At 39.3% G+C, this 27,071-nt stretch overlaps 3 protein-coding genes across 7 annotated transcripts; 2 read left to right on the top strand and 1 right to left on the bottom strand.

Annotated features, from left to right (window-relative positions):
- The first annotated feature begins 176 nt into the window (after positions 1 to 176).
- LOC124220037 (RWD domain-containing protein 4) lies at positions 177 to 1,787 on the top strand. Its single transcript, XM_046628414.2, has 4 exons — positions 177 to 686; positions 850 to 959; positions 1,060 to 1,255; positions 1,323 to 1,787. The coding sequence occupies exons 1-4, from the start codon at positions 582 to 584 to the stop codon at positions 1,485 to 1,487; spliced, it is 576 nt and encodes a 191-aa protein (XP_046484370.1). The 5' UTR covers positions 177 to 581; the 3' UTR covers positions 1,488 to 1,787.
- Positions 1,550 to 4,494, bottom strand: LOC124220031 (RUS family member 1). The gene is made up of 9 exons (XM_046628400.2): positions 4,235 to 4,494; positions 3,993 to 4,153; positions 3,667 to 3,827; positions 3,385 to 3,577; positions 3,152 to 3,267; positions 2,725 to 2,921; positions 2,373 to 2,632; positions 2,117 to 2,303; positions 1,550 to 1,995 (listed from the first exon to the last, which is right to left on the bottom strand). The coding sequence occupies exons 1-9, from the start codon at positions 4,305 to 4,307 to the stop codon at positions 1,901 to 1,903; spliced, it is 1,443 nt and encodes a 480-aa protein (XP_046484356.1). The 5' UTR covers positions 4,308 to 4,494; the 3' UTR covers positions 1,550 to 1,900.
- On the top strand, positions 2,031 to 25,908 carry Traf4 (TNF receptor associated factor 4). 5 transcript variants are annotated; one of them, XM_046628406.2, is made up of 7 exons: positions 2,031 to 2,293; positions 3,679 to 3,788; positions 22,989 to 23,093; positions 23,297 to 23,458; positions 23,706 to 24,023; positions 24,184 to 24,444; positions 24,562 to 25,908. In XM_046628406.2, the coding sequence occupies exons 3-7, from the start codon at positions 23,022 to 23,024 to the stop codon at positions 24,913 to 24,915; spliced, it is 1,167 nt and encodes a 388-aa protein (XP_046484362.1). In that variant the 5' UTR covers positions 2,031 to 2,293; positions 3,679 to 3,788; positions 22,989 to 23,021; the 3' UTR covers positions 24,916 to 25,908. The 5 variants fall into 5 exon arrangements, with proteins under 5 accessions (XP_046484362.1, XP_068992826.1, XP_046484361.1 ...); XM_069136725.1 differs by lacking the exons at positions 2,031 to 2,293; positions 3,679 to 3,788 and adding an exon at positions 4,663 to 4,683; XM_046628405.2 differs by lacking the exons at positions 2,031 to 2,293; positions 3,679 to 3,788 and adding an exon at positions 8,850 to 9,250.
- The last annotated feature ends 1,163 nt before the right edge of the window (positions 25,909 to 27,071 follow it).

Raw genomic sequence — 27,071 nt, 5'->3', positions numbered from 1 at the left:
GATTGGTCAATATTCAAAAATCAGCCTATCGGCAGCTTCAAGCCTTTCGTTTTCGAAAGGTGGCAAATAAACCGCACTCATAGACGTCTATGGTAGGACGCATCTGCTGCCAAGAGAGCAGCAGTCCATGTTCTATGCCTATGTAAAAACTTTCAGTAGAAGGTAGAAAAGAAACTATGCACGAAACTATATTTTTGGCACATCCTCGTTTGGGGAATCGTACGTCACACGAAAAAAGAAGAAGGAGAAACTTCAGTCATATCTATACGTGTATTGTATGGCGGTAGTTCGCATCAAGCCGTGTATCAGAGTATTACCGATGTTACTGGAGCCATACAGTAGCCTAATAAAACTCCTTCCCGGTCCTGATTAACCTCTGGTCTATTGCGCCCTCATTGGGACATAGTCGGAGACCGATACCTGATGATTTAAAAAAAATATACATTTCGTCCTTAATCGCTTCTTAGTGGTGGTAGTCCGTCGTTGTGTTAACCTAACCTAACCTAACTTAACCCTCCAAGTGACGTTTTGATTCGAATTCTGGTTTATTGAGATTATTTTTGGTGCTTGAATTTTGCGAAATGACGGATGCCGAACTGCAAGAAGAAGAAAGGGAGGTCCTACTTTCAATTTATGATGGTGATGCAGCATTCAAACAGCTCGACCCTACGACATACCAGTACAAGGTACAATTACGTCCATGCCAACATACATATATACGTTGAACACGCTTGCCAGTTCTTTCATTTATGCATTTATGCAATTATATACCAAATTAAATTGTTAGATTCACTTTGTAGTGGGAATAGCTACTGTGATACTTATTACAATTGTGTGGTCGATTTTCAGTATGGCGAAAATGATGATGTGAAATCATTTTTACTGGAAATAACCTGGGGGCCCAAGTATCCGTCGGAAAAACCAAATGTCAATATGAACACATTTTACAACAAACATATGTAAGTTGCATCATGAAAGGATTAATCTATGTATGTACCTTGGATATGTCTAGTTGTATAGTTACGATCTACAATGAAAAAATAATTGGCAATAATATAGTGTGCAAGGTGTGAAGGATAAAGTGGCCGCATATGTTGATGCTGAGGCAGAGCAATGGTTGGGATCTGCAATGACGTACACATTGTTCCAATCTGTCCAAGAAAACCTAGCTGAGTTAATCATAGATCAACCAGACTCGATAGAAGAAATTGAAACGGATGTCAACAAAATCTCAATCACAGGCGAAAACGTTCAGGTATAAATTCCTTGTCTTAGTGAGTCGATATTTATTCTTTCAATGCAATTATTTCATTCTTACATAGGATGAGTCATCGAAGAAAGTCAAAAAAGAACAGCTTACTAAGGCACAAAAACGACGACAATGGAATAAAGCTGATGGTAAAGGAGAAAAGCCCAGAGGATGGGACTGGATGGATATAGTGAAACACTTGTCTCAAACTAGTTCCAAGCAAGAATACGAATCTTAGCATATGCTCTCAGTGATTCGTATGGCCAAATTTCCTAACCGAGTATATTTTTATAATCCCAGCATTAAACATGTTTCGAGAATGAGCAAAATACTTGTTCTTGAAACTTGTTTACATAAATTTGCAAAAATAATTATCATCTATTAACTGATCAAAATAAGAGTGCAATGCTTATAAAATACAGCAAGACTGGATTATTCAAAGCATGTGAAAATGATCAACAAAATTGTATTGAAAATTTCTAATTAGTCGATACAATACAATACAGTTAATGTTACAATATAACATGTACACGTACAATGGTGCATTTTCAGTAACATTGAAGTACATTGGGGTTAATGTGGTTCAGTAGAATTATTATTGAACTATTCATTCGCAGTCTGTACTTCTTCATAATTTGTAAGTCCTGCGAGTTAGGAGTTTTTCGACTTTGGTTCATTATCTTCGTGGTGGTTCCAAATACCTCGCCATTGTCCAGCAGGTAGCAAATTCACTTCTGTCCTCCAGACTTAAGGAAACACAAAATTGGACAAGAAGGTGAATGTATATCTCGATTGTTAATCACATTTGAGTTAATTGTAATTTCAAATAGTTAGATAGAGAATCAATGATAGTAATGTTCAACACACCACTTTGTTCTAGTGCCTCTTCGAAAAGTTGATACTCATTGGTGATAATATCGTTTGTGGCCAAAATTATTTCCCCTGGAATTCTCGAAAGCGCTCTATTACTGAGAGATGGATACTTTTTACTCAGGATGTACAGCCGCATCAGAGGATAAGAGGGTGCATGCGATCTCCCTTTCAGTAAGATGTCCTATAATTGATTAAAATCGGTTTGATGCAACCATTAGAAAGAAATTCGATTTTTAAAAAGCAGACTCACAATCGGCCATCTAAGGGTCATACAAGTAACAAGGCTGCATAGACACGCGTGAAAATAAGCTTGCAGCAGGTCAGAGGGTGTTGCATTTCTTGCAATAGATATGAATATGGTTTTTCGCTTTACGTCCATCACAATAAGATATTTTCGATTTTGAAAAAGCTTTGATAGAAGCCGCACATCATCAGGCGTGATTGAATTATTTTGAAGAACACTTTCTAACGAGACGCCCATTTTGACCCCAAAGCCAAACATATCTTTTGCTGAAATTAGAATAAACCAAAAGAAAAATTGAGGATGGATCACACTGAGTTTTCATACAACCAACCTGTGATATGATAATGTTAACACGTACACACGTTTCGGCCAATTACTACAGATTCGGATCGATTAACTTCAAGAGGGTTGGGTATACTTTGAGTGGTGAGGAAGCTCCTCAATATCAATGCCAGGCGATCCTCATTTAGCGAGTTCAAACGTAGTGCTTTCACTGCACGGTAATTGGCATACATATGCACTGTCGCCAGCAATATAAATAATTCCATTACATATCTGTGTGTAGATCATCTTTAGCAGTTACTTTTCAGTTTTCTAACATAAAGCCGTTGAGAAACTATGTACATGTGTGTAATGAAACTGACTAGGAATTACAGCCAGTTCTGAAAGCTGTACATACCACCTTGGTATGGATTTGGCATGTCTTCTATGTTGGTTAGGAATAGAAACTTTTACGACACTAGTGTATTGTTAAAACGAGTGTCTCTATGTGTGTCATAACTTACCTCCCGTCGCCAATGTTAGATAATATCAGAATCCCCACAAATGACGCGATTAAATTAACAAATGTTTCCTGACTTCCATCTTTCGCTGAGACATCAGCCAAATTGTTTTGTAATGCCTGCAAACAAGAACTCATCAGGTTACCATACAAAAAATTCATCTGATCAATAAAAATCACTAAGTCATAATTGGAGTTTTGCTTTGCAATGTTGAAGTAGTTTCACTACTTAAATACCTGATGTTGTGTCAATGCAGCTCTAGTTGCCGATCCAGCGACACCAACAACAGATTTTAATGCTGTAGAAATGCATAATATGATTAAAGAATAGTTTGAAAAATAAAGAAGAGTCAGTTCTATGCCCATGGCACAATCGTTGAGAATGTCTGCGCATAAACGCCATTTTTTGCACTGTGCGTCGAGCCCATGTCTGAAAAGAAATATGTTACGACAGGTTAAATATTATGGTTTGATACAATATTGTCTTAGCTATTTCAAATTCAAGTATAATCCGATTACCCATTCCACCAGGCAAATACAATCCGACCAATCATCCCAGTGCCGTCTTTCAAAATCCAAGTTATCGCTGCAGCCAATGCGCTAGCTGAAGATTTCCCGACACCTACCCCTTGCATAATCGAGTGAGTAGTCAGAGTTCCCATTATAGTGCTAGCGAATGCCTGAAATGAAAATATAATAGGCTTGCTTAATGTCACAGTAGTTATACGTGTCGTGAATTTCGTTACTGTACCAAATCCAGTAAGAAGCTTTGTTTCTCTCATTTTTCAACATTATTGCCATTCGTTTCGGCGTATGAACATTTTGCAAGTGTAGTAAACAAATACCTGAACAGTGTCCCATATTTGATATGGAACGTAATCTGAATGCACACTTTCCGGGTATCCCGCGGGCAAGAAGACCTCCTTTAAAAACGTCAATATCCATGTTCCGTAAGTTTTTGATTTTGATTGCAAATGTGGCTCCACTCTAGTTACTGTTAGATCATCTAGAATCACGAAGAATTATTTAGGTTAGCAAGCGGAAATCGGCAGTAGGCTATAAAACATGTTAGCTTGACTAAATTCACCTGTGGAATTTACAAAAATGACCTCCCTCTCGCTGTCACCATATGTCTCCTTGAATAATATTTCGCGCGGCATTGCCCACTATATATATATATTTTACACGTCGCTGCGCTCACTGCAATAAGCGAGTATAAGATAAGAACACTAAACGCGCGGACGGAGCATAAATGTTGATGGTGGGGGTAAAGGCCGGTCGGCATATAGAAGCCATTGCACATGCGCATTATTCGCTAGGCTTTTCTAAGTGCACTTGGTGCACTTGCGTATTTTTTACGTGCTTCGGCCAACGATCGTGTGGAGCATTATTCTGGGTAGTTTCTGGAGTGACCCAGAGATGGCCCTCTCTCTGCGATCTCTCGTAATTTTTTCCAATAATAATAATAATAAAAAAATAATATAATGTGTAACAAGGAGGCAAACTCGATCTTTTTGGGCCTAGTGCAAGTTTACAGTAAGTAAACTAGAATTTTGAACAAATACTCGAAGTGAAAAGACCGCTGCGAAAAGCGTATGTTGCGCGCTTTTTCATGAAACAAGAAATTGAGGTTAGGGTCGCCTAATGTCAGATTTGTTTGCTACAGTCTGTACGCGCAGTACAGAAAACTTTTAAGTGTCAAAAGTGGTATTGTCTGTACTCCGCGCATGCGCACCTGCTGAATCATTCTACCGTCATGTAAACGGATACTTTGCGTACGGAAAAACGGCGTAAAACATGATCGCGTTGTATAAAAACTGTTGGTGCACGTTCCAGGTATTTTTATATTTCAATGCTAATATGGATGTATGTACCGTATGTAAGTTAACAGACATTCTTCGGCACTTACATTTGGATAAATAAGAGTAGCCAATAAGGAAGAAGAAGAAGGAGATATTTCAATGGTCTTCAACTTTCAGTCGATGGTCTAGTGATGTAATATTCACTTACACGTAACATTGGGATGTATGCATAATATACCTACATACATTCATACAGTCGCAATATAGCATTGGGAAAATCCTACTGGAGATTTCCGCTCGAATCTAAAATCTGATCAGTCTATTATGGAGTGGTGAAGTGTAGTTTGATTGGCAATAAATTTGAAACCTATAGGTTTCGTGATCTATCCCGGTGCGTTCAATTCGTTGAGTTCCAACGAAAGGAAACAATAATTTTTACTCGATTAAATACTACTTCATTAGGGATAATTATTATATGAAGGGGTCGCACGAGATTATTAAAGAGAGCTTTGTAACCGCTCAATAGAAGCGGCACTGCACTGCGTAGACACAAAGTAATTTTATCAAAACGTTCCGTTAGATCTGATGAACGAGATCATTTTACGTCGGTGTCAGCTGGTGATGAGTTGAACCAGTCAAATGGAAAACGCTGCACGAGAGCGATTGACTCTCCTCGATACGGTACGATGAAAAACAACATAAATTTCAGCAGGAATATCGACTTCCCGTTTGAAACACGTATAGTTGTGAATACCTACTCCCACGGTGATAAGTTTGTGATGAATTTTTGTTGAGTCTTTGATAATGAAGAAGAAATCAGCCTTTTCTTAAAAATCGTCCGTTTCCTTCACCGGCTGGACCTTCCAAAGCGGGTATTTCCCAAAATAGTGTTGATAAATTGAAAATAATGTCATTCAGATCGTTTATGCAGGCATTAAGTCGCCTTTTTACGTCAACAATGTCGCTTTTTCTCTTGTCTAACTGTTCGTTGACCAGTTTGTTGCGCTGATATTCTTCTCCGTGTTTCTCGGTATTTACCTTACCGGATACCGGTTTCTTGGTGAAAGATCTTCGCACTCTATTGGTAAACAATTTAAAATTTAATCGATTTCTCTTTCCATTTGAATCTTCAGATTCCATCCTAATCGCCGATCGTTCTTTTGCGTCCATGACCGTTTCATTATACGCATTGACTCCTTCCTGTGTCAAATCGTCTCCGTCCTCATTATTAGTCATTTCTATTGATTTTTTACTATCGTTAAACACTTCGGATTTATCTACTGAATTATTTTTGTGTTTGATTGATTGGCGTGTTTTTGAAGTATTTCTTTTATCGTCAGATTCTACCCCGTCTGGCCTTAACGAGCTTCTCTTATTTACATATATCGACTTCCCCGCGTTTTTCGCAGTTCCGCCACGACGTTTTTTTACGGCTTTCGTTTTTTTCTTTCGCAAATCCACTGCACTTCCCTTTTCCAATTCTTGCAATATTTTATCATTGCTTTTTGTCATCCTGTCCTCTTTACGTCTGACATCGACGTTCGTTCCATGGACATTAAAATCGTATTTTGCATTATATTTTTTCCTTATCGAATCTTCTCCAGATACTGAGACTGGCTTTTCCCTGAGTTCCTTATAATAATACGCGAGAGAATTAGTAATTTCACCGCGCGGCGTATTCGGAACTTTGTCGATTCCGTCGGAATTTATATGTGGTTTGTAAATTAGCTCGGCGTTATCTTTCCCCGGATTAACATCTTTGTCACTACTATCCGAAAGTCTTTTGCTTTGTCGAATCTCATTTGATCGCCATTTGAATAGATTAACGATTTCCCTCCTTATGCGAAACGAGAATTTTTTCTTTGGCTGTGTTTGAACGCCACGAGATATACGTTTTCTCACACGTTTCCTATAACATTTAATTTTCAAACGTTTATTCGACTTTGTAATTGGCTCCGTGTGCATAGACTTTTTCCACTTACGTGGGCGCCTTTTTCTTTCCTCGCGTTTTTCGCCGCATGAATTCTCGTCAAATAAATTTTTTTCCACAGTATCGATCCTTACATTGCTTACGCCCGTATCGTAGTTCTTATCATATTCACTTTTATCCAACGCCCGTTTTTCCCTTCGTTTAATAACTGCAGTCTTCGACCCAGCGGTTCTTCTGCTCTTTGCGTTCCGGCGAACGAGCTTACAATTTTCCGGTATTGCTTCGCCGGCAGCTACGACCGGACGTCGTTTTTTGCTCTTGGATTCATTTTCTGCTCTGAATGGGCTCGCTGATCTCGACCTGTTCTGAACGCCGGCAACGTAAACGCGTTCGTTTCCACTTTGAGTTTCAAATTTCAATTGAAAATTCTTGTCCCCCGTACGGTGATCAGACGCTGCTAATTTCCAGTCACCGGTACACAGATCGCAGTCTATTTTCTGTAATTTTCTCTCGAAAATTGACAGGGATGAAATTTTCTTAATACATTTACGTCCCAGGTTTTTTGCGTTTCGTTTCTTCTTCGGCACGGGCAATCTGTATAATCATCACAAACTCTTATCAATCATTCGTCCATCTTTTCTTTATGCAAAGCCTTAATATGTCCCCTCGACTGTTTAATACATTGACAATGATTACCCCAATAGGCTGCTGTTTCCATTCGGCGCTGATGGACGAAGAATTAACGAAATGGTACCAAAATCTTTCAGTTCCAGAACTTCTTTTCGCAGGAGATGTATTTTCTCGTTCAAATTAGCTACGACCTCGGCTACATTGGCCAGTGTCACGTCATCCACGTTTAGCGAATCGCCATTGTTACCTTCATGGTAGATAAATTTTTCGTCTGTTCTTGCCGAAGAACTCATCCCAAAACACTCCCGTTTTTTGATTCCGTTTAATCGAATCCTCGATCTACATTACTATCATCTAAACCAATCCAATATTTTCACCCTACCTCGTACAGAGGTTACTTAAATTTTCGCTAATCTCAGGTTAACCGTATTATGCAAGAAACGAGAACATAGCTGCGTTAAAAATACGCGAGTCATTTGTGTAAATATTTTTTTTCTCCCTCCGAATATGTCGAATGACCTTTAATTGATTCGAAAAACGCGTTGATCTGTGATAATTCGGTGTACCTACTCCCAGGACGTTTTGTCGTGTAACAAATACTTACATCAATGGGAAACTGAAACGTTCATATTGTACCAGCAAAACCTTCGACATTCACATACTTTATACCAAGTACGAATAAATGTCATTCTACCGTCTTCGCTGTCACGTATGAAAAAGTATATTACAGGATGTGGGTAACATATATTCCGAGTATAAATTGTACCGGAGTAGAATGAAATTGCAGTGTCGAAGAAGCGGTAATGTACATGATGATGCACCATATCTGCTCCGCGGGATTTGAATGAAATTTTCATGTTATAATTATAATGATGGCATGTAATAAGGTGGCAGCATTGAGTGCAGGGACTAATTCTTAAACCCAACGCAAGTAACTGTCCCTGTTGAAAACAGCCACTGCTCTGAAAGAGCTTGGTTCCCTCTTGTTCAACCGTCCCCTTTGTCTCTGTCTCTGTCTCTTAGTATCCGTCTTCGTCTCTGAAACTTCCTGTGTTCCGCCACGTTCACCTGTTCGCCACCTGCGTTATAACTATATAAACCAACCAATATACACACGCACGTACACATGTATTTACTTGCGTACAAACCACGGCATCGGTGTTGAGACGTGTCTCTGGGTAGGTACTCTAATACCCATATGGGTATACGTATAAGCGCGTACACAACTATCACCTGCAAGTACACGACAGCTGTTGCACTGTCTATCTATCCAGGATGTATCCGTATATGTGAGAGACCAAAGTCACGCAGCCAGTCGATCCTCGGTCACACTACCGTGCAACACGCGGTTTCTCTTATAAAGTTGTACACAACTTTTATTATTTTGGTAATTTGTTTTCAAGTGATGCAGGTCAACTTGTAATCTACGATATTAAGCGTGATGATTGCAACATGTAATCGTACAAAAAATAGTCATGCTCATGATTTTTAACGTGTATTCTTCTTCGAACAAGACCGTTTGTTTCGCGGTTTTTATTCAATCTTTACCTTAAAATGCCAACGGTATTTATATTACGTTCGTGTATGTACGGTAAAGACGCGAAAAGCGAGTCCGAGTCGTTGTGACCTAAAATCTATGGTCGCAGATTTTAAATTCGTCAATTTCGTCCCATGCGGAGATTTATTTCAATATCTTGCTTACACCAATACTTGCAACGATGCTGGCCGGCTTTTTTACACGGTGAGTTATAAAAACATTTTGTTTAAATTTAAAAGTTACAATTATGTACGTATGTGCTGATTATCCAGTTCTGAGGAACAGATAGCAAAGAGAGACAACATTACGAATCAATGTTTATGGCTGGCGGATGGTTTGTGATCGATTACGCGTGTAATTCATCCTCGTAATCAGCCATTCGTACAATAATCGGACAGACATAAATACTTGTCTACTATGCATGCGTGTGTAACGTATTTGTTTATTACTCCGCTTTAAACTCATATTCCAGAGCCATTAGGCAAATGTAATGAAACCTGAAAACTTTAGCCGTAAAGATTTCAAGACGTTGCGAAAATATGTTTTAACGTGTGTCAGGCTTGCTGGGACGCTTCATCTAGGACACACGAATAATAATGCAGAATCGAAGATTTTTGAAACTCTTCTATGATTGCATCAATTTTTTTTTTATTACCGCGAATCGTAATAAATAGTTACGTAAAATTGTTTCAATACAACGTACAGTATGCTCGGAATGTTTATAGCATACAGAATGTTCATAAAATTGTATTTAGGTATTAATGGCAAATGGTTATGTTTAATTAAATTACACAATATATTCGGTGGCGCAAGATCAATTCGAGATACTAAAATTGCGCAATGAATCACTTGGACACACCGAATCTATGTCTCTCCGCATCACGGGTAAATAAATGCCATTAGAATTCTTGAATGACGGAAAATGCATATTCGGAGAACGACAACTGTGAGGACAGTTGATGACGGTCTTTTGCATCTCATCATACTTACACCCTTATACATTTAACTTGGCATTACAGTATAAGTATATCGTGGTTTATCGTAAATTTTACATATACTTTTCAGTCGATGAACCCTTGTGCTTATAGTACAGAACACGTGGCCTACACACTTGGAATACATCGGGTGGGGTATAATTGACGATTCAAGTGTATTCACAAGGCTAACAATAACTTACGTGTTTGCATATAAAAGGGGTTGTGATTCATACAAGAAATAGGATCAACAAGTTTTCAAGATGTGACATGAATTGCAGATAATTGCGTTGTTTAGATGCGTTTTATCGTACCTCCTATACAATTTAGAAAACTTAACTTGTAGCTAATTGTAAGTACATTTGCCGCGGTGGGATGAACAGAATGAGACGTACACGTTTATGAATATAATGCATCTGGTCCGAATGTTATAAGGTTCAGAAGCTATCCTCATACATATAACATACAATTTAATGGTATAATACGCCATACTGTGTAACAAATAGTCCGAAACACGAGACCGGAGACGTGGGATGAACGCGTATCGTCGATCCTTTCACTTCGCTGTGTACCAGACACACAACACACACACACACACACACATGTCATGTATGCCTATGTAACATCTGCGGCACGGGGAAGCATGCTGTTCTTTATATAGGATTCACGCTAAGCAGGCACGCATGTACGTCGTTGGACTCCGTTCGTGATCCGCACGCGAGAAAGATCGTGCGGAGCTTTTACTTTAATACATACTTGAACTTTGCATTGTACCATCACCGTTGATCCAATTGGTATTCCTCGGTTAGCGGAAGGTAATTTGATAAGATTTCAGATTTTGCGGGCGGCAACAGCAGCAGAGTAATGCATTTTCGTAATGTCTCTGTTCTAATGTGCAACCGAGCAATATACCAATTGGATTAACGATGATTGTATAATGCAGAGTTCAAGTATCGAAATAAAAGCTATACCTATACGTACTGGCGAAGTAAACGAATCGTTGTTTCATCAAACGAAATTGAACTTTCTAGAAGAGTTTGTTACATCAATGCTCCATTCCAGGTATCGTCTAGCAAGACGTATAGTAATGAAACCCATCCAATATACATACAGTGACCTGACTATATTTCTAATAGCTAAGCTTGGAATACATAAATAAATTTTAATAATAATGATTAAAACAACAAAATCTCCTTCACTCGGTCGAGGGAGGGATTCATTTTATTTCGGTACAGGTATAATAAACAATCTAATTACGTAAAGTTTACAGATAGCAAAGATCGTGGTCTTAACGCGGATAATGTATATATATAGTATCTTATTTCATTGAACCAATATTACTATTATTATCATTATTATCGTACACATTTTTAAGTTCTTCTTACAGTGTTACACAGGAAATACTGCCGGAAGTATGGATCTACCAGACGTGCAGCGGCGCGTCGAGGTGGTTGGCCCTTCGCTGGTGTGTAACATTTATTTATATAAAGGTTTAGAGCCCACGCCGTACGCTATCGTATAACACGTAACACGAAATGTTAATATCGTTTTCGTTGATTGATTGACGGTCATTTTCTTGTTGACTTTTCAAAATTCGTAACGTTCTTGAAAACGATAGTAGGCGCGGTTCTATGAAAACCTGTTCGAGCCCGCACGCCTTCGGAATAAACGGTCTTCGATTTCCTGACTTCTAACGGACGCGGTTCGAAAGTGACCAAACCAAACTTTGGAGTGACCTTCATGCGTCATTCGTTAATTCAGTTTTTCATGAACACTGTGAACGCTTAACGTATAAAGTTTGACGAATAACGGAGGAATGAAATAGAACAATTAGCCTTCAAGACCTCAGATGTGTATTTCATTTTATTTTTATTTATTTTTATAGAGTACAGTTCAACGATTACTGTTCGTATGATGAACGGTTTGAGTCGAGTGTTATAAAATCTCAATTTCTTACTAGGTAGCGCTTAAAAAAAAACAAAATGCATTATAGTTTGCCATTAATCGAACGGATGTTCATCATGATTTATTCGCTAAAGTATTCCTGCAGTCGTTGTGAGATTTTAACGACTCGATGTAAAAAAATGCATACAAGTAAGTTGGTGGACGTTAACTAAGTAATTGAAGAAAATATATACCAGCTTCGTGTTTGTGTTTATATGGGTATATATTATAATATGTTTGAAAATTTCATTCACGGGCAGCTTACAAATATATTATATTCCCGCATCAGAATCTAACAGAAGAATTTCCTGTCATAGAACTCATTGTGAACTTCTGACACACACCAAGCACAAAATATCTTTGAACTTTGAGTATATGTACATTAGATGTACGTATATGAACGAACCGCAGAAGCAGTTATTATTTTTAGGGGCATGTTTGTAGCATCCGTACAATTGAATATAATTCGAGTAATCTTAACAATGCAAGCGGTGTACGTAAATACAAGTATTACAGGTATGCGAACAATAAAGTAATACGGATCGGCATAGATATGTGTCCTTCTAACTTCCCTTGTCGGAGATGCTACTCGGCAGGCGCCTCTCGTTTATACCGCGTACATATCCACCTGAGGCACAGGCAGGTATATACACGAAGTTTACGGGTTAGTCACCTTTCACTCGAGCCCGTCAGTGAGGAGGTTATTATACACCCGACGACGCACACAACTGTCGGACTAGCAAGTAGTTAGTAGTTACAGACAGGCAGACCCGTGATTTTTGCGCTATTCTCACGACTCAAGAATCCTACAATTGACCAAGTTTAGAGTTTCGCTCTGCGCAACTTCCGCCGAGGCATACTTGCGTTGGTTTAATTAACAGCTCGTGTCTTACTCCCCCTGCACGAGGTCTGTGTTCATTTCCTTCCCTCCACGGGTTGATCGTCGAGAGGGCGTGCGCTCTCTAGCGGTCTAGTATTCACTATACCCACATCATAGACATTATATATACACACGTATATGTATACGTATATAGCTATCCTACAGGACGTGTGGCAGATGTGCTCGCATGCCTCAGGAAATTTGGTTTTACATGAGGGCAGCTGGCCTTTATACGGGCTCTGATGTCCGTCGGACCCTTCGACGGACGGACACCCTCATCTTGAATTTTTAGACTGTTCAGGCAAAGCATTTTTAATTTTTAAACATCAGCGATGAAAAGTGTTTTATTTAAAAAAAAAAATACTTTATATGTCTTCCAACTATGGAAAATTTAAGTAGAGGAAGGCGCAGCTTTTTTCATGTAAACATTCCTGCATAGATTTGAGGGTGTATAACGCGTGATTCTCATATTTTACCAAGTTCGTTTAAGTTCCGATAATAAATGAGGTTTTGTTAGGTTATAATTACTTTATAAATCTTGAGTTGGAATCTGTAAGGAAAAAATCGAGCTTCGAGTGGCTAATTTGTTGGAATTTATAAAATTGTATATAATAGGCGAAAGTGTAGAGGTATAAATTAAAATACCATAACTTTCGGAAAGTCCAGTAGACGTATTTAATATATTCTTTTAATGCTTTCATTTTATAGTTTTTTGTCGTGTATTAAACATCACATACACGTATATTCAAGCACAGATTACGAGGAAGACATCATATGTTGGGAATTTGTCAAACTACATTAGCATTTTAGCAATCGTTTCTCTGTAGGCATACACACACCCACACATATATATATATTTTTTTTTACCATCGCCACGATTATTTTTTAATTCTATAAAGAACTCCATCGGTGATACCAACCGTTTCTTTCGTCATCGATATAATTCGTATTCGAAATAAAATGTGACGATAATAGTCTACACTCACTATTAGTCCCATAAGGATCCCGAGGCCCAAGGGGCGATAAAGAACGCGTTATTGGTAATTGAAATAAAGTCGTCAGCCTTTAGAGGTCTAAGGTATCTAAGTATAAGTAATTATTGTTTTGCGTTTCGCCACTCGCAGTTTGACGATCGTTCGCGCTAATCCTCTTCAGCTACATCCTCTGCGGTGTATAGGCACACCTACAACGAGACTATAGGAAAAGTACAGCTGGTAGACTAGAAGCCTCAAGATGTGAGTGCAGGGCCAGGCTGGTGTGATATACATAGGTTTGTTCGTTTATACGTGAAATGTCTGTCGACCAGATTGTGAGGAAAGGAGGGTTGCAGACTTGCAGCTGCCACAGAGCGCGGAGCAGCTGCTTTCGGTTCAATATTATTTCATGCTCGTCACCCACTTCGAAGTAAGCTTCCTCCATCCAGTCTCGCTAAACAGCATCCAGGTGTTCGATGGTATAACATTCTCGGTTCGAAATTTCGGTTTCTTTGTCCCCGAAGAATCCTGCAGCGGCAGATGATCTTTCAGCCCAGCCTTCTTGCGATCGACTCGCCCCCATCATTTTACCTCTTCTCTCCTTCCTTGGTCTATGTCACGTCTAGTCTGTTCCGATGCAGGTGAAGCTATAATGGTACAAGATTTCGTAGCACACGTGAACTCGGTATAGAGACACGGCGTCAATGGAATATCGAAATTTTTAATCAACCAGATGAGTCACAAATTTATTGCGCCGAGACAACTTTTGCAATGGTTTTCGGGTCGCTGACTACTAATCTGTGAAGAAATTTCAAAAATTCAAGATGGCGGATCCAATATGGCGGATAAAAATTTCAAATTTCATCGTATACGGTCAAAAAACTCTATGCAGGGGGTTTTCGGGTTCGCTGATTCGATTCGCCGTACTGAATTTCCAAAATCTGATTCGAGATTCCTAATCAGCGATCCCGAAAACTTATAAATTATGTAAAAAAGGTATACGTGTAGAGTGGTAACTTTGTCGGAAATGAATTATTCCTTCAGTTTTCACGACTGTTTTCAATCAATTTGTTTCTAAGAATAACAATTTACATTATATCGCAATAATTACTCTCGGCTGTTGAATACTTATTAGTATGCTATCATAAACAGCAAAAAAAAAAACGCAAAGAAATAAGTCGAAAAGTTCTCTAAATATACAAAAAAATGTATGTAAAATATGTGGTAATAATACCTACTACTATGACTCAAGGGGTTAACTGAAACAAAGAATCCCATTTCGATTTCGCGTAGTTAGTCACTTATCGAAATCGTCTAGAGAAAGAAAGTGCAAGCCGCGATATAGGCGTAAGCCGAAAGCTTGGGCGCAGTATCAACACCAAACCGTTTAGCCCTATCATCATTAGTTACGTGTGATAACTTTTGCGTGTTACCTTATCAAGGGTACGGTATAACCTAACCTACGTACCTACAACCGAAGGTCGCAGGGATACAATACATTATGTGCATATAAATACTCGCGTGCGTATAATCAAAACCAAATGCCCATACTTTGCGAGTGTTGAACGATAATACCACTTGCCGATGGGTTAGCCATCCGGTTCAGAGTGTGTTGCGTGGCAATATAACTATACGCGCTATCCGTGACTCGCGACCGCTCTCGGGAACGGTCATCATCAGGTATCGGGAGTCTGTTGTACCCACCTAACCTACCACCGACTTCACAGTGGTACTCGCGTGGAAGGGGGAAGGTCGAAGAAGGCCGCAGCTGCCCGGGTCGCACAACTACCATCCCCCCTCCCCCACACCCATTCGCTCCGCATGTCGCACTACGTTACCTATGCTGCATTCTCGATTTTACAGACCCGCCACTACTTGTTGATCCAATGGATAAAAAAGCAAACTACCTACCGGGCTCGTGTTCAGGGGATGAACACTGTTCAAGAATTATTTCCCCTAGATTTTCCCCTAGATTTTTGAAAATATTTATCGTTTTCATTCAAATTTCCTTTACGTATACTGTAAAATTGTTTTCCGTTCGCTAGTGACGAGATCGTGTATGAAGCATGCGGAAAACGTGGAATACTTGAAATATTGCGTAATTTGGGTAGTTTTTCCGATTTCTTTAAATATGGAACAGTCAATTTTCAGATTGAATTTTTAATTCCTCTAGCAAACTTGCGATTTCTCTTCGTTGCAAGGATTCAAATCGGTCTTGAATCCGCACGCGTTTTCGTAGATTACAGAGGTTTGATTTTCGAACAGACGTTACAAGTATGGGAGAACCACCAACAGATTAATCGCGAAAATCGCAAGCAAGCCTGCGTACCTCAAGGCTGTCTCTTGGCATGTGCCACTTTACCAATATCCTCCGGTTCGCCCTCTCTGTCTCTCTCGAAGCCCCGTCTATCCTTCCCTCTCTCTCACTCCTGTTTTCTCTCCCTCGTTCGATGCATCTCGCTCTTAACTGACTGCCTGTGAAAGTCCGTCCTTATCGCACACGCGCGACCGTAGCCAATCACAGCTTCGAATTCCCCGAGGCGACGGTGTGCAGCTGTCTGTTCGTTCTCCGCACTCTTTAGCTCCGCGACACTGGTTGCATCGGCCTGGCAGGCAGGCAGGCAGGCAGTTTCGGCCGCCAGTCAGTCAATCGCAAAGCTTCTCGCTAGTCGGTCGATCCGCGGTCTTACCGAGCCGTGATTGAACGATCGTTTTGCCTTCGTCGCATCGCGCGAGAACCGGATGAGACACGCGTTCGGGAAGTGAGTAACGCGTTGTTTTTGTTGCTGTCGTCGTCGTTGACGAGGCTGTGGGCAGAATTTCATTATCATCCGTTACATTTGTGTTTGTGTTTCATTTAAGCGCCAATTCACGTGTATGCATGCACGAAAGTACATTATTGGCGACAGATAGAACAAGGTTTCACGGCATCCCCGGTGGAGTGTTGTGTGAAAAAGTGAATTCGGATACGTCTGTCTGTCCTTGCATACTCTGAATGTGTGATATAAGGCAAGAGTCGTGAATAACAGGGTGAACGTCCGGGGCGCGACGAGGTGACGATTCTCCCTCGATTGATAACTGTTTTGTTAGTTTGCAAAAATGGTTCGCGGCCTTACGCAATGGACGAAGACCCTCAGTTTTCCGGCGAGGGTGTCACCCCAGAGACCCGCGAAGGAGGCGAAAGTCTTTCAAGTCAGCCCCAGCGCGAGTCCGACGACTCCGCCGAGTCCCATCGGCGATAACATCGACAAACCAGCTGTCATCAACGAAGAGGTGAGAGGGGATCATTGTCATTTTTCGTCGTCCGAACTTTGGCTTCTTTTATACTCTGTTATATATCCTATTATTGTACTCCCTCTCTGTCTCTCTTTCCGTCGTTGTCGCGCCGTCGTCAACTACGGAAGTACAAACCACACAGTGAGCCGAAGGGCACGTAAAGTTACGTGATGTAAACGGAATATGCATAAACGTTTAATTCATGCATCGAGCAACAGTGTAATGCAGTTGGTTGACCGAATCCTGACCTCCTTGGTACGTTCTGCCTGCTGCGCGTGGAATCTCGTACTTTTCTTTCACCGAGGAAGAACAGAAGGTGAAACACATCGCGGTTGAATGAGGCTGAAGTTAGTAACGTTGTTGGTAGTGATTTACGTTTTGAAAAAATCGTTATTTCACAATTGCAGAAATATCTGAAATACCATAAATCGTAATAAGACAAAACTTATTCATGTGTTGAAAACTTAACTACTCCAAAGTCACTATAAACTTCCAAAATCGTTGCGTTAACGTTACTAACTTCAGTCTCATGCAGTTGACTCCCCTACAACAAACTTTTGCAACGCACCCCGCGTGTAATTATACATATACGTATTACACAGGTGTACCTAATGTGTTTAGACGGGATTATTACGAGAATAGAAAATAAGTTTTAATTTCAAGATCTCAACGCAGTGATGACCACACGACATGGACAATTATGCTTGTTTCACTTTCAGTGTTGTTTTACTTGTGTTGCTCATTGAATCCCAAATGCCTCAACTTCATTGTGTCAGCTTTTCAGCTACACCGTAGTTGTAATTTGTTTGGAAGCATGCATGTTTCGAAACAATGTGATTAAAATTATTATGGGAATCTTTGCACGTCGAAGAGCAAAAGAGATAGAATTTGTCATTCTTAGGCATGAGCAGATATATTATATTTTTCTGTCTTTCATCCTTTCAACACCGAGCTAACGGACATACGCGGTTTTCGCACATCACTCTGTTTCATTTCATTGCATGTGCCAACGAGATGTGAGGATGTATAGATTGCTCTAAGTAGGTGTGTAAAATATTAGAAACTAGGCCAATTCGTACTTCCTTCATGGTTTTCTTCGGATTTCACGCGCTACATTTTTGTTAGGGACGGAAAAAGAGCATCCCATGCGATAAGTGTCAGTCTTCTGAGGTACAACAATCGTAGCAGGTTTCTTCCGAAATAAGTCGTACAGTTTCGCCAGAAATAGTCTCGTTTTTCTGCAATACGATTTACAGGAATTCGATTGCAGGAAAGACTTGGCAAGGTATTGTCCTCCATTACTATACGATCCAATTACAGGCCGCAAAATAATCCAATTGCACTACAATTCGGATTAGATTATTAGGTCAGTTTATACATACGTCACATCAAAGTCCGTCCTTTTTAATTCATACATGTAAATAAGTATTTAGTACTCTCCGTTCCTTCGTCAATTAGCTCGGGGATCCTAAGATAATCTTTTTCCCTTTCCGCTCGCAGTTTTCCTGAAATTTGTACGACTAATCAAATCTTCACCAGTATTTTTTCGACGACAAAGACTTCAATATGGACGGTGCTTTTTAATTTCATACACTACTTACTTGCACACTCGCGATCCAATGCCTTGGTTTAGTTTTCATAAGAATTGCTGGTTTTCAACGTAGGTCAATAATTAATTATTGACAGCGACGCCATCATTTCTTCTTATTAAAAAGATGATCCCAATTAAATCCAAGAACGTGTAAACGTACAACGGAAACGCATAACTTGGTCTCACGTTGACCGAAACCGCAGACCATGTCGAGGCTTTACGGGACAACGGTAGTAGTTACGTGCGTTCATAACGCGTACACATCTACACTCATCTTTTCTTCGATTTTCAAAAGAAACGCTCCGCTATTCAGCATAAAGTTCCGCAATAATCCGCATCATGTCGGGTGAGCACAATCTTCTCTTGGCATATTTCAATTCGGCGTCGTGGTATGAAATTACAAGAGTGTAACGGACAACTCGATGTATTCACGAGTATTACATATGTGTGCGATGTGCGCGATATATAGGTACGACACGAAGAATAATAGTCTGTTCAGATATGCGAAGATGAATAAAAAGCGCGGGTTCAGATTATTTCCTCGGATGCGTCGGGCGATTTCATGACTAAAAAAGACAATTATAGAGGATCAACGTCGACTAAATCATCATCGAGCATGCGTAATTTCTTATAAATTTTACGTTTATATTATATAGGTATAATACGGTACAACTGCGCACGACACGCCGGTCAAGCGAATGTGTGCGAAAAGATGCGAAATAACTAGAGGTAGGAGAAAGAAAAAAGAAAAAAAGATGCAACAAAACGAAAGGGCTCCGACCGGCTTTTGCGCTCGCCTCAGGATCAACCGTGGTGTTTGCCTCCGTCCCCTGCCCTGCCCTGCCTTTGCGTAGCCGCGCCTTGCCTTGCCTGTCTCAACTCGCCTGCCGGTTGCTTGCCGGTTCTTCTCGGTCGGCGGAAGCGTGGGAACCGAGCGCAACGGATGGCCTCGGCTACTTCCGAGACAGTTCGGACGCCTTCGCCTCGGGATGCGAAACTTTTACGCACGGTTAGGGACGTCGGCGGCGCGCGAGGACGACGCGACTGACCGATGAATCGACTATGCGAAGAGGTGCCTACCTTACAATTATAGACAACACTCGCGTGCGTTACGTTTCTGCATGTAATTGAAAATATTTTGCTTGGGAGGGGGAAGGGGTATTGAAAACAAACATCATGTTGAAGTTAGTAACGTTATCGTAACGATTGATGCTGAGAAAAAACCGTTATTTCGCGAAACAAAACTTATACTCACTCAGATTTTGCAATTTTAATTACTTTCTAAATTATTGTAAAAAATGAGAAAATAGTGGTTTTTTTCTCCCCAATGTTTCGTTACGATTACGTTACTAACTTCAACATCGTAAACAAACAAGGCTGAAACTAGCAGCCAGAATTAGCAGCTAAAGGTTTTAATTCTTTTTTGAATAAGGTAAAATAAACCTGAAAATTTTTTTAAATACTTTGAACCCCGAATACTTTTAAATTTTCAAAGAGTTTAACATTTGGCTGCTAGATTTGAGCTTCGTGAAAACAATTTATTAAAAGCGTAGAAAAAAATTGATAGAAGAAAAATTTACACAGAAGTAACTAAACCTATATCTAAACTAAGTAAGCTACTATCTTAATCTAGATCCAACAGAATAGAAAACGGGAAGAAAGAAAAGAGTTGCCCAGGACTGAGTACAAACTAATACAGAGATAATAGCATAGAGATACGTATGTAAAGATGCTGGTTCCTTTATAGTTCGTTGACATTAACTGATTTTAGCAATAGGGAAAAAGTACAGGAAGGTTATTGGTATCATTGGGCAAGGATGTTATTTGTTTTATTTCATTCGGATGGGTAAATTAATTGTAATGACCTGACCATCGTTCCGAAAACAATTTTGATTGTTGAGATTGGTGACTTGAAAGTGTATTTATACGTTGACAATCAACTTTGACACGAGATTGCTGCGTTGATGCACGGTTCGTCAACGAAAATTGGGGCTAATTGAATAACCCTAGAAAATATTTACCGTAGACTAGCATTTCTGTAAATGGCAGTGAATGAATCACTCTGGAATTTAACCGAAGCTTTTCGTGTCAACCTTCAATATTTCAGTTAGGTATCATCTATTCTCATACCTCTTTCCGTTCGTCTCAAATTTTTGTTTCGTCTTTTATTTCTTCATTTTCCTTCGCTCATTTCAAAGCATTATTCTTTTCCATTTTATTTTAACATATTATATTCATAAACGAATCGGTCACCACCCGTCATTCGTTCATCCATTCGTTCTCTATCTTTGTATGTACTACCGACACATGCTCACAACTGCGTCTCCTTAAATCAAGGAAGACTTGCATTCGAAAATTCGAGTAAGATTCACACTTGACTCACGAAAGCGGTATTTATATTCTCATGGTATGACCATAGGCATGGGGGATAGATGTATTCGTTCCCCGGATAAAGTGGAACGCGAAGATTGTGTCCGTTATTTTGCCCTGACGTCACACAACAGACGGCACCGGCACCTCGTAACCGCTGTAACTAACTGCCCCAAGCGACGGGTGATGTCACGAAAAACTCTCAACGACGGGCGACCCTTGCGTGGTCTTTTTCTAGTTTACGAGTCGGTACGTTTTTACTTATCTAGGTACGCGTTGCGTTACCTGACGATGATTCGAATCCTCTTCATTATACCCAACCCTCGATTATACACGACATAAAGCTTCACTTTATCATGGTACGGAAGTACGTAAAAAGTACTAACTAAACCTTGATTAAGAAATTGTCCGTGTAACGAGTCGCATAAAAGTGCGTAATAACAATCAGTTCGTTTATGGGCGGATTTTATTATATACTCTACATGTGAACATTTTCGTTGCGCCTCTGTACTTGAGTACACATCGATATGTTCTTGATTCAATTTCCGTATTTTTTAATTGATCCCGCTTCGTTTTCTTTTCTTTTCGAAGACGCACGAGACGGAGAATGTGAAATGAGAGGACACTGAACGAAAATTACTACTGATATTTCAAGTCAATCATCGACTTGGCTGTGGCAGCGTACTCTCAAATCTTATACAGCTCTCGTTGTTTTTAACTGTAATGCCATTTCCTGTTATTAATTTTTTTTATATATAAATTTTGGTCAGTACCGACCGCATTTTGAATTCCATTACATTCCACGTACAGTTTAATAATAAATCATTTGGCGTGCCAGATGTCTTTGGAATATTTGTGAGCAGGTAGGTCGGTAGGTGGGTTGGTGGGTGGGTGTTGTAACATTAAATCGTCGAAAGCTAAACGACGCACAGCTCTCGGCTCATAAAATGGGCTGGTAATTTGTATGTATGTATTGTATACATTGTACGAACTTACGCAAAACTTACCGTAACTTCTTTGCTACTGTAAGTATTGTAAGTTGTATACGTGCATCTACGTACTTTGAACCTCGGAAAATATCGTTTCTCTCCCACGGAGGGTTGTGACCGCTGTGTTACGCGTTTGGATACACATTTAGTCATTCGAGACTGTACACGTGCGCGAGCCTTCTTTTAATGCCTACCTCCTACCTTGGGCTTCCTGCATCGAAGTACATTATTGCAGTGCTATTTTTGAAATCTTTCGAGCGCCGCACAAGACTCTTTCGGTATACCCATAATATAATAACTCCTTACTTTCTTACATCGCGTTCTATACGCTGCAGCAACCGTTCCAGTACCAACGCTTCTGGTGTCGATCGTCCTTAACGTTTCTAAAAAATAACGTGTCTCTTAGACAATCTTTTTAACTTTTATCTTTCTTGGTATGGTTTTTTTTTAAATTTTTTATTTTTTTCAACTCACATTTGTCGGTGAATACGCATAGGTGTATCTGAATTATAGTATGTAAAGTGACGAGAGAAAACAGAATTGGTGATTGACCGCGTTTCTATAAAACGTGTACCCAACTGATGTATTTAAATCGCGTTCGATATTTTGTAATGTAGCATGTAGTTCGTGTTAAATCTGACCGGTAAATATCAGTTACTTCATACGTCGATAAATGCGATAAAAATTAGTTAGGCAGAAGTTGGGAAACTTTTGCGCCATTTCAACGTTGCTGTTAACTCAACACTCTGCCTATAGGTATACAGTGATTTATATAGATAGATATGTACGTAGATATGCGTTTCTATGCTTCGACAGAGTTTCGCGAACTATTTATTCAAATAAACATCAAATTATTTTTTATAATATCATAAGTAATATATTTATTCAATATAAATTTCAGTGATAATCATGTTCGTTTTCGACATTTATTTTTGGTTTTTCAGAGTTTTCAAGACTTGGAAGCTGAGAAGGCAATAATGGGGTCGATAGTTTATTGCATTCATCACAAAGACGGCTGCAAATGGTCAGATGAACTTAGAAAGCTAAAAGTGAGTTTTTTTTCTTTACGTTAACAATACCATTGCATTTCTATTTTCAATTACCGAATCAGTTGCGATGCGTATACGATGAAAAATCAAGACTAGCTTTGAGAAATTTTTGAAAAAAATGGTGCAGTTTTAGGTTTTTTTTTTTTTTTTGCGGGGCTTGCATAAAATGTAAAAATCTAACGGCTAAATTTGATTTGTTTCAGGCTCACTTGAACACGTGTAAACATGACGCTGTACCATGCAGTAACAAATGTGGGGCAATGATTCCACGGGTTCTAATGGAGGACCATCTCAAATACACGTGTGCCCAGCGACGGGCCAGATGCGATTTTTGTGCTAAGGAATTCACCGGTCATACCCTTGAGGTAAGGATAATTATTGTATTTCGGATATTTACCGATTCCTGGAAACTTTTACCTTTTCAAGATAAAACGTTCGGATTTTAATCCTACATTCAATTTACAAATAAAAGTGCCTGCATGTTAAACTAATGGAGTCACATGCTTTTTGTTCCTTTTTTCAGTAAACTTATAATATTAATATAAACAATGTAGCTTCAATCATCAACAACGCAAATCATAGTTAATAATTTTTCAAATTTCATACTTACAGAAGCACAGTGGTACTTGCGGATATGAACCGCTGTATTGCGAGAACAAATGTGGCATGAAAGTGCAGAGAAGGCATCTAAGTCAGCATAAATTAGGCGAATGCGCTAAGAGATTGGTAGCCTGCCGTTACTGTAACAAGGAATTTGTATTTGATACTCTTGGTGCACATCACGCAAAGTGTGGTCGTTTTCCTGTTGCTTGTCCCCATCGATGTGAGACAGCAGTGTTGCCAAGGGAGGATCTCGAAGTTCACCTGAAGGACCATTGCACAACGCATCTACTTTCGTGCACTTTCAAAGATGCCGGGTGCCGTTTCAAGGTATGCAATGTTTATATTAATGCTTAGACATCTGTAAGCTTGCCTGTGACTCCAGGTGCTCTAGAGACTAAAGTTTTTGAAATATTTCTCAGGTTTCCATAAGACACGCTTTATTTGTTCTCTTACAATTACATTGACCCTCTACGCGTTAAATTTACAGGGTAATAGATTTTCTTTGGATAAACATCTTGAAGAATCCACAAAAATGCACCTGAGCTTGATGTGCAGTGTTGTTACGAAGCAACAGCATCAAATCACTAGTCTGAAGTCAGCGATCAGTAAATTATCACTTAATTACACCGGTACACTAATATGGAAGATATCTGACTACACCGCGAAAATGTCTGAAGCTAAGGTCAAAGAAGGCATGGAGCTAGTTAGTCCACCTTTTTATACTAGTCAATATGGGTATAAATTGCAGGTAATGATTATTTCTTGTTTTGTAAATTTTTAATCCTTCTGCATCCGCTCTAAAGAATAGAAAAGATGTATCCTTTCGTATAGCTAACATGTTGTTTTTTATTTTGATTACTTGCAGGCATCTGTTTTCTTAAACGGGAATGGAACTGGCGAAGGGAGTCACATTTCTATATATATCAAGATTTTGCCAGGGGAATACGATGCTTTGTTGCGCTGGCCATTTTCCCATAGTGTCTCTTTCACGATGTTCGATCAAACAGTCGTTGCAGAGAAGGCGTGCAACATCGTAGAAAGCTTTATACCTGATCCGACCTGGAAAAATTTTCAGAGACCTAGTCGTGAGCCAGATTCCCTAGGCTTTGGTTTTCCTAGGTTTGTATCTCATGAGATGGTGAAAAAACGACATTTCGTCAAAGATGATACGATGTTCATCAGAGTGAAAGTTGATCCTAGTAAAATAGTCGCCGTTTAATTCTATATAGAGATAATCACAAGTGTTTCGGCTAAGATTATTCAGTTTTTGCCGTTTACCTACACAATGCCCGTAACATATCTGGTAATGTGCAGGTATGCATAACTTGGACGGACTTTAACGTTACCTGCATCTTTATTTCACGGAGAGACTAGTTTTTGAGCCGCTGATTACCGATGAACTTGCTTCCTTACCCTTTGATATTTTCAATAAGCCCCTGAAATGTATATGGTATATTGAAGTTACGGAAGTACGGCATATTTTTTCTACACAAGTTGGCAAGTCATAAAACCGGTTCTGGAGGTGATTTTTCACCCTCATCTAATTTTTCTCTTTGTCTCTGTTTCACGACCTAGAATAATTTATTGACTTTTATGTCAATTCCACCGATCCGATGTTGTTCCAAGTTGTCAATTGGAGTAATGTGAGACGGTTATTTGATACTGGATCTTTGCTTCCAGAATTTTCTGCTCTGTACAATTGATTTTTGTTCTCTAAAGGCGCGGTATACAGCGTTTACTTCTCGTTGGTACCGGTCCCACCAGTATGTTCTTTACCATGGTTGATAGATATACATACCTACGATATTTAGAGCTTCCGAGCCATATGATAATTCGATAAGTATATTTATAATTGTGCATGTTGGTAATTTGTTGAACGGATGAATATTACATGAAGTCGAAGATGCGTCTACTTTTGAAATATTTTTATACGTTCTGTAACAAATAAGTGGCCTTATATGTTGAACAAGAAACACTTGAGAGCAAGAAGTAAAATCAAAGATTAATCAAATTTACACCATAAATATCTCTTAAGACGGACAACTTACATCCACGCTAAAGGCCAGTTCGCAGTGGTTGACACGTGACATAAAGTGGCCTTAGGTTGGTCGGCCAGCCCGCTTTAAGCGATATTTACGGTATAGTACTCATGTATGTACCTAAAGCGTAAGTAAGTATGTAAATATTGTGAAATAAACTCCGTATGAAACAAGTGACGAATGCATGAATAGATCTAGATATGTGTAAATATATTTTTAATTATTAGTTGTATTGAGAAAATGTGATTACTCTGCTAGTGATTGTGCAGTGTGTGTTGGAAAACTGATACAAATTGTAATAATAAAGACCGTGATTGAGCATTTATAAACTAATAATTAGGATCTTAAATGTATTTAATGGAAAGACCTACAAGATAGAACAGATCTTAGGTTTAACAAAAGGTGATGGCTATTTATGAAGAATTCTGATATACAATAGCAAGGATTGCAACAAAAGTAGATTTCTATCAGATTCCTTTTTTGGAAACAGATAATGCCAATGAACAATTTTTTGAATTGAAGAAACGTTGGTATAAGGAGTAAATTTATCTTAGCCATTTTCGAAATCGACTAATACCCAAAATCAATTTCAATTACCTTTTCTGAATTAATTTGGCCCAGAAGAATTCAAGAAAAAGTGTTCCAAACGTAAATGGACCAACACCTAAAGAAATACGAAGCAATTTTTCTGTTTTCGGTTGTAGTTTTCGATTCGTTGATCGCAACGGGTTGAGACTGTGCGCAAACGTTTTTTCTAGCAAAGCTACGTGCACATAGCGTCTCGAAAAATTTAGTCGCGTGTTTTTCGAAATTGCCAATTTGCGACCCGTTTTTACAAATTGGACCAAGAAACTCAACTGAAATAACGTACGGTTAAATGCTAATTATTTGAATTATTTGACTTTAAGGTTTCAGAAATTAACGCAGCGACTTGGGACTCATTTTCCAGCACCGTTTTCCGAAATCTATTCTTGGAAGAGCGTTGAAAATAATAATGAACGTATTTCGAAACGACGTGGCCTATGTTGTTGACGTTTTATCGTAACAAAATATTGGAAAGAATTTACTATTTAGGAGTTTCCGATACCTTTAAAGACACTCAGATTTCAAAATATGATGTAGGAAGTTTGAAATCTACACACGCCAACGTTCCCAGATTAAAAAATCTGATGTAGGAAGTTTGAAATCTACACACGCCAACGTTCCCAGATTAAAAAATCTGATCTCCACACCACTGATCTCTGTATTAACCGCGACACTGATTCAATGTATATCTATATCTGATTTTTTCATTTCGGATCATTCCGAAATATCCCACATGCCAGCACACATGTCA

The sequence above is a fragment of the Neodiprion pinetum genome, chromosome 5, assembly GCF_021155775.2.
Source record: "Neodiprion pinetum isolate iyNeoPine1 chromosome 5, iyNeoPine1.2, whole genome shotgun sequence".
Classification (NCBI taxonomy): Eukaryota; Metazoa; Arthropoda; class Insecta; order Hymenoptera; family Diprionidae; genus Neodiprion; species Neodiprion pinetum.
Note: the sequence above shows the minus strand (reverse complement) of the source record. Positions and strands in the feature narration are given on the sequence as shown.

Excerpts from the sequence above, each read along its gene's own strand:
- LOC124220037 (XM_046628414.2), top strand. The coding sequence starts at position 582 with ATGACGGATGCCGAACTGCAAGAAGAAGAAAGGGAGGTCCTACTTTCA. Across the intron at positions 687-849 it reads CTACGACATACCAGTACAAG|TATGGCGAAAATGATGATGT; the intron begins GTACAATTACGT and ends GTCGATTTTCAG. Across the intron at positions 1,256-1,322 it reads TCACAGGCGAAAACGTTCAG|GATGAGTCATCGAAGAAAGT; the intron begins GTATAAATTCCT and ends ATTCTTACATAG.
- LOC124220031 (XM_046628400.2), bottom strand. The coding sequence starts at position 4,307 with ATGCCGCGCGAAATATTATTCAAGGAGACATATGGTGACAGCGAGAGG. Across the intron at positions 3,268-3,384 it reads CTGCATTGACACAACATCAG|GCATTACAAAACAATTTGGC; the intron begins GTATTTAAGTAG and ends TCTTGTTTGCAG. Across the intron at positions 2,304-2,372 it reads TGACCCTTAGATGGCCGATT|GACATCTTACTGAAAGGGAG; the intron begins GTGAGTCTGCTT and ends AATCAATTATAG.
- Traf4 (XM_046628404.1), top strand. The coding sequence starts at position 16,918 with ATGGTTCGCGGCCTTACGCAATGGACGAAGACCCTCAGTTTTCCGGCG. Across the intron at positions 23,094-23,296 it reads ATGAACTTAGAAAGCTAAAA|GCTCACTTGAACACGTGTAA; the intron begins GTGAGTTTTTTT and ends GATTTGTTTCAG. Across the intron at positions 23,459-23,705 it reads TCACCGGTCATACCCTTGAG|AAGCACAGTGGTACTTGCGG; the intron begins GTAAGGATAATT and ends TCATACTTACAG.